Source organism: Strongylocentrotus purpuratus, unplaced genomic scaffold (assembly GCF_000002235.5).
Source record: "Strongylocentrotus purpuratus isolate Spur 01 unplaced genomic scaffold, Spur_5.0 spur5_scaffold_15, whole genome shotgun sequence".
NCBI classification, from domain to species: domain Eukaryota; kingdom Metazoa; phylum Echinodermata; class Echinoidea; order Camarodonta; family Strongylocentrotidae; genus Strongylocentrotus; species Strongylocentrotus purpuratus.
In genome coordinates this window covers 9843482-9849554 of record NW_022145600.1, presented here as the reverse complement: position 1 = coordinate 9849554, position 6073 = coordinate 9843482, and the positions used below count along the sequence as shown (strand labels likewise).

Sequence of the window (6073 nt, the reverse complement as noted above, 5' to 3'; positions counted from 1 at the left end):
CGGGGGGAGGGGGGGGGGGGACGATCTCAGATGGTTTGGACGGGGGGGGGGGGGGGTGTGCCGCTTAAGCCTCGAAACCCCTACCCATTTTAAAGGGTCTTTAGGGGGATTTTTTTTATAGAAAAGCCAATTTTTTTTTCAACTTTCGCAGGTGTTTGCATGCCCCAAAATTTTGGAAATTTTGAAAAAAACTTACCCATGTTTAGGTATATTTGGTTTAAAAATTAGAATGGGACCCATTTTTAGGATTTGTTGTGAAAAAGTTACCCATTAGAGCGGCACAGCCTGTATGTCTTAATAAGCGGGGGAGGGCAACGTTAAAACATTGTTCATTCAATTTTGCGGCAAAAGAACAATATTTTTCTAGGTCTAGCATGAAATAGTAAAAATGAGGATAAATGTTAGCTTAAAATGAAATCTTCTTTAATTTTCTACTTTACACTAAATATTCACGGCTCTTAACCAGGCACGTAGCCACGGGGGGCATATGCCCTCCAAAATTCCAAGATCGGTTGAATTTTTTTAGACCCCTTTTTTTGACCCCCCAAACATCAAACTCTGGCTACGTGCCTGCTCTTAACACAACACTGAGACCAATTTTGTTTAGAAAGGTAATCTCATCGAAAGATAGGATACACAAGTCACAACTCTCATTGTTGACTCTTTTCAGCGTGAAGAGGGAACTTTCATGTGGTAAGGGAAATGATTTTCAGCTACTTTTTCTCCATCCTTCTCCCTTTCCTTTTCTTCTTCTCTCTTCTATTTAAAAAAAACTTGGATAAGCCTTTCTGTCTTTTTCTTTCCTTTCTTTCTTTATTTCTCTCTATATTTATTTGTTTATAAATATATGTTTCTCTCTTTCCCCTTTCCTTCTTTCTTTTTGTTTTACTTCTCAAAGATACCGCTGCACCACCGAATACTAAATATGTCCAAAATAGAGATAGAGAATTTCAGCTTTACTTGTGCGTCACGCTTGACTCCCCTCGATCCTTTGCCGTGTCGTCAAGGCTAAAAATCAGAATTTTTAATACTTTGACCACATTATCATTAAATTAAAAATACTATGGCAATGCAGCCACATAATATGGATCCTAGGCTACCCTTGAAAATTCAAGAAAATGTGACGGATTTAGGATCTCTTACTCGACAAGTGTTGAGAAGCTCGAAGTCCAATGAAGTGAGTACAATGATCAGTCATGTATACGAATAGCTGTGATAAAGGTGTATGTGTTTCATGTAAATGCGCATCCAGGTGCTGTCGGAGCTGTGGTGATGTCGGGCATTCCCACAATTTCATCAGTTCATGTTACAATACTCTTAGACTCAGCGTTACACAGTCTTACTACTTGGGGCACATCATTTAGAAAGCAATAATCCATTGCCAAGAGCAAGTATACTATAACTTTGTTTTTATTAAATGTAAAACTAATTTAATGGTGATCATTGGATCTAAATTTGCGATTGTTTGTCATTGATTTGTGTGCTTTGTCCACACACCATTCCAGCAATTCATGACACTCCTTGTACTAGTTACTCGCCTCACCTACCTGAGTGAGCTGCCAAAGGGATTACCCAACCATGTACCAAGTACTAAGTATTTGTTATTTTGATTTATTCTTCGAAGTTCAATGTTCTTGCTTTTTTTAAATAAAATTATTTTGTTTTATTTCAACAGGGTAGCCCCATCAGTAGTCTAGTTAAAATACTGTTATACTTGGGGGTCCTACATAACATAAAAATACATAATTATAAAGACATAGACCTACAATCTACATAAACATGGAAACATCATTACATGGTGAATTTTTTGCTGGCCATGTTTGTTTGTTTTTCGTCCTTTTTTGAAAATGAAAATAATGTATCTTTTCTTTCTACCTCTTTTTTCAAACTCATAGATGTTGCTTCATGCAGCAAAGAATTTTGCTTCTCAAGAAGGAACTGTGGAGAGCTCATTGCAGGTTTGTGACAATCAATCAGCCTTGCATTTTTCATTGTTTATTTTTAATTTTATGTTGGTGATTAAAAGAAAATTAAGAAATATCGGGCAAGTCTATTGAGAGGTTTAGATTGAGATCTAGACCTATATTGATTTTATTAAAATATTTAAAATTGCATGATATTGATATTAGTTGTTACAGTTTAATTACTCTATAGTGACTTATTAATATAAATGCACCCATGCCCAATGGTTGTCAAAACAGGTCCATGGGTGCCTTCCAAAAGCAAGAAATCTGTCCATGACTTGTAATATTGCATATTTTATAGAACTATTTTTCCTTATATTTCATTCAACTTTACAGACACTCAAGAAAATGGACATATTAGCATCTCATCTCAGGTTTCAGTGAGTATTGACTCTCATATAGAGTTATAATAAGAAAAGTAAATGTGATTTTACAGAATGTAGATTGCTATTTTATTTTATTTTATTTCTTCAAATTCAGGGAAGAGTAAGAATATGAGGCAAATTTCAGGGAAGTACCATGACTCGAGGTTCGATTTCGCATTTTACTTTGAGAGTGAAACATAGTGAAACAATGTGAACATTTGTGGGCAAATTTCTCATGTTTGTGGTGGAAGAAGGAAACTGTAGACAAATTACTCTATAACTCTCCCAGAGAGATTGCTGGTAATCATGGAAATCTATGTGGGAGAGAAAAATCATTCTGTTAACTTTACAGCAAAAAAAGGCTTAACAATTTGGTTTCATATTCCTGTAATATGTAATACTATACTGTTCTTTATTTCTCTTTCCAGGGCAGAGGCAATTGAAAGGAAGTAAGTGAAAAATTCTTGATCCCATTTCATAAATCATAGGAGTTGGAAAATGTTTGATCATAATTGTTAGGTGTTATATAGTTATATAAAGATTCATATGCAACATTTATAAAAACATTCTCAGTTATAATTGATAATTTCAAACCATGCATTCACTAACAGGTGCTGTTGATATTTAATCATTAAAAAATAAAAATCATACCAATTGCTCAATTTAGATTTTTTGCAAGCTGTTGGCAATCTGAAGCAATCTGTCTATCTCTCGAGTATGGAGCACACCAAATGAAGCAAAAGATATTGTAACGTAGAGCAAATAAATCATGTGCATTATTTATTACTGTGTGTGATTTTTGTGTTGTAACTGTCTACAAATAAATAAACAGGCAATCTTTCTATAAATGAGAAACACAATTACTTTTACATTTTCACAGTGTTGAAGTAATGGACACCCTTCAAGATCAACTGAGCACGCTCCAGAGATGACAACCATCCAATCAGGAAGCACTCGACCCCCCGGCCATCTCGGACAAACCTCCTCTGTAGTACAAATGATACGATAGTGGAGATAGTTACATATGAAATTTCTGAATATACATGGGTCAACTGCCATGGAGGTTTCTGCATGCACTTAATTGCGATCGCCAACATTTTAGTTAGACATGATGCAGAACTTTTGGTTACGGTGTCTTTGAATATACCAGCATTCAGTTTTATTTCACCCAAGAGGAGGACTTCAGTTCAAGCTTTGATATTTTGAATTATGTGGCAAAAAAAGTGAGCTTGCAACATATGAACCGATTCAAAATCTGAAGACTTTCACAGGGAGGTGCGATAGCTCAGTTGGTAGAGCAGTGGTCTCATATTCCAGTGACCCGGGTTCTAAACCAAGTCTATCTGTAGTGCCCTTTGGTAAGGCATTAATCCTCATCACCAAGTCCCTCGGATAGGACCTAACGCAGTTGGTCCTCTGGTTGCTTACTAACAAGCATTTATGCTTTCTTAGTAGTTTGGTAAAATAACCACCACCACCACACACATTGCTGCGTGTTTAGTGTAAAAGAGTCCAAAGCTTGTGGCTTGTACGCAGTTTTAAACTATAAAGACTTACATTATGAATGGATTATAACAGAGGATCATTCATCTGTGTCGTGTTTGGAGTAGTCGAAGCAGTGAACCAAACGCAGAGAGCTAGCGCTGTTAAGAAATGGAGGTTCGCATGTCATCCAATTTCTTTATGATGGACCATTCACCAGAATTTTTTGTTTAAATCTGTTCCTTCACAGATGTCATATGCAAATGATTGTCAGTACTTAGATGTTGATTATTAAAAAAACCTAGGTTAGATCTGGGCACAGTGTTAAAAAGAGTTGCGATCGGATCCTCCAATCAATTGAAAGTTTACAGTCTCCCATCTCTTATGTATATAGTTGCAATTAATTGCAACTGTTTATTAGACTGGGCCCAGATTGTGTCTCCTAAATATCAGTATGTGGAGTGAAAGAAAAGTTCAACATATTCTACCGGTGTTCCTGGTAAATAACTTGTGTATTTCCATGAAAAATGAACCATGAGGTGTTTCATTCCTACGGGTTGTAGAATCCACTTTTACCAAGTAGATCACATGTTATAACATTTAAATTATATGCATACTATTTTCTGGATAGGTTGTTTTTGGCAACGTTAAAAAAAAAAATCAATTTGAGCATACCATTCCCCTCCTATAAAGACAAATAACACCACAGTGCAAATTAAATTAAGTGATCAAAATACATTTATTTCTTATCAAGTCTCCATACCATAGATAAAGGATATACAAAATGAACATTCCTTCATTTATTTTATATATTTTGCGTAATGTTACATGTACTGCTTTCATAAAAAACCTTGTGAAATCAACCTCTGTCTACATGAAAATAAACTAAGTGACAATGTTATTTGTTTATTAAATTTCCAGGGTGCATAAGTATTTAAAAACACAGATAAACCACATCTATTTTAATTATTTATCCTTTTTGATCGAACAAAAGAACAAATCATAGAGAGTTTCAATCAACTTTTGTTACACAAAGAATATGAAATACAAACGCAGTTACATGTAAATGTAAGCTTATTTGACGTTCTTACCAGTAATTCCCTCATTACTTTTCATGTTACAACAACAAAACATGAATTTTTGCTAACCATTCCTGAAATAATTACTGATTTTATCTGTAGTACATGAAGTATTATTTATTTTAAATATATTTTAGTTGTATATGCATAAAAAAATGACTGCTAGCATTTATTACATTCAAACAGAATATACTTGAGACTTGTACAAATAATTGTTTATAAAAAGGATGAACTTGATGAAAATGAACATGTACAGTGTGTATATGAATGTTAATTTCAGATTTACGTTAGATAAAAGTGCAATATAGAGTAAAGTACCCGGTAATCGGTCAGCTCCGGTTTTCGGCCAATTGGTTGGATACATGGTAAAATCACTTTAAAATACATCGCATAATAGCATAACACATATCCCACACATACCATACCATGCCAGTGTCACTGAAGAACCACATTTGCAATGAAAAATATATCCTAAAATATCACATTTTAGCGATGTAATCGGCGGTCCCGCTACCCAAATCTGAAAAATCGAGTTTCTTACGCGTGTATGTAAGAAATATGGGTACCATAAAATGAGCTTTATTTCAAGTATTTTTCAGATATAGAGCCCGATTTTGTGCTGGTCGCAAGCTCAAAAGTATCTCATCGCATGTATTAAATCAATGCAGCCGCACACCGCGACGCACACACGATATGTCTGTCTAATTCAGATTCCAACTTCCGATCACCGCTGTGCCTGTATTCGGTCAGGCGAGCACCCGGGAGCTCCGGCGTGGGATACCTGCTCCGCCCGCTTGTGCTATACATCAGCGCAGAAACGCACGGCGCGCGCGAGCGCTTCCTATTGACTTTGTACATGCGGCCGTAAACTGAAACGCTCGGCCGATAACCGGCTCCAAAACAGTGAAAATTGAAATGAATATTGTCATGGCAATTCGTGATTTTTTTTTGGGATTCTTTTTTTGTTTAAATAATAATAATATTTGCTTCATGATTTGAACAAGAAATGATAATAAATAGGAAGTAAAGAGTCCAATAAATAGGATTTTGTCTTAAGTGGCCGAAAACCGGGTACTTTACTCTATGTCAATGTTTACTACAGAGGTGAAACAGCGAAACATTTATTTGTCAACTGTTAGTTTTTACCAAAAGGTTGCTACAATAAAACATTGAAATAAATGTA

The 6073-nt window shown here is 35.5% G+C and overlaps 1 protein-coding gene across 1 annotated transcript; it reads left to right on the top strand.

Annotated features, from left to right (window-relative positions):
* The first annotated feature begins 965 nt into the window (after window positions 1–965).
* Window positions 966–3532, top strand: LOC105440196 (BLOC-1-related complex subunit 7-like). Its single transcript, XM_011670069.2, has 5 exons — window positions 966–1177; window positions 1896–1958; window positions 2301–2344; window positions 2758–2778; window positions 3210–3532. Exons 1-5 carry the CDS (start codon window positions 1064–1066, stop codon window positions 3259–3261), a joined length of 294 nt encoding a protein of 97 aa, XP_011668371.1. The 5' UTR covers window positions 966–1063; the 3' UTR covers window positions 3262–3532.
* The last annotated feature ends 2541 nt before the right edge of the window (window positions 3533–6073 follow it).

What these genes read in the sequence shown, in the direction of transcription:
- LOC105440196 (XM_011670069.2), top strand. Translation starts at nt 1,064, where the DNA reads ATGGCAATGCAGCCACATAATATGGATCCTAGGCTACCCTTGAAAATT. An exon ending in CTGTGGAGAGCTCATTGCAG is followed by an intron (nt 1,959 to 2,300) that starts GTTTGTGACAAT and finishes TCAACTTTACAG; the next exon opens with ACACTCAAGAAAATGGACAT. An exon ending in GCAGAGGCAATTGAAAGGAA is followed by an intron (nt 2,779 to 3,209) that starts GTAAGTGAAAAA and finishes ACATTTTCACAG; the next exon opens with TGTTGAAGTAATGGACACCC.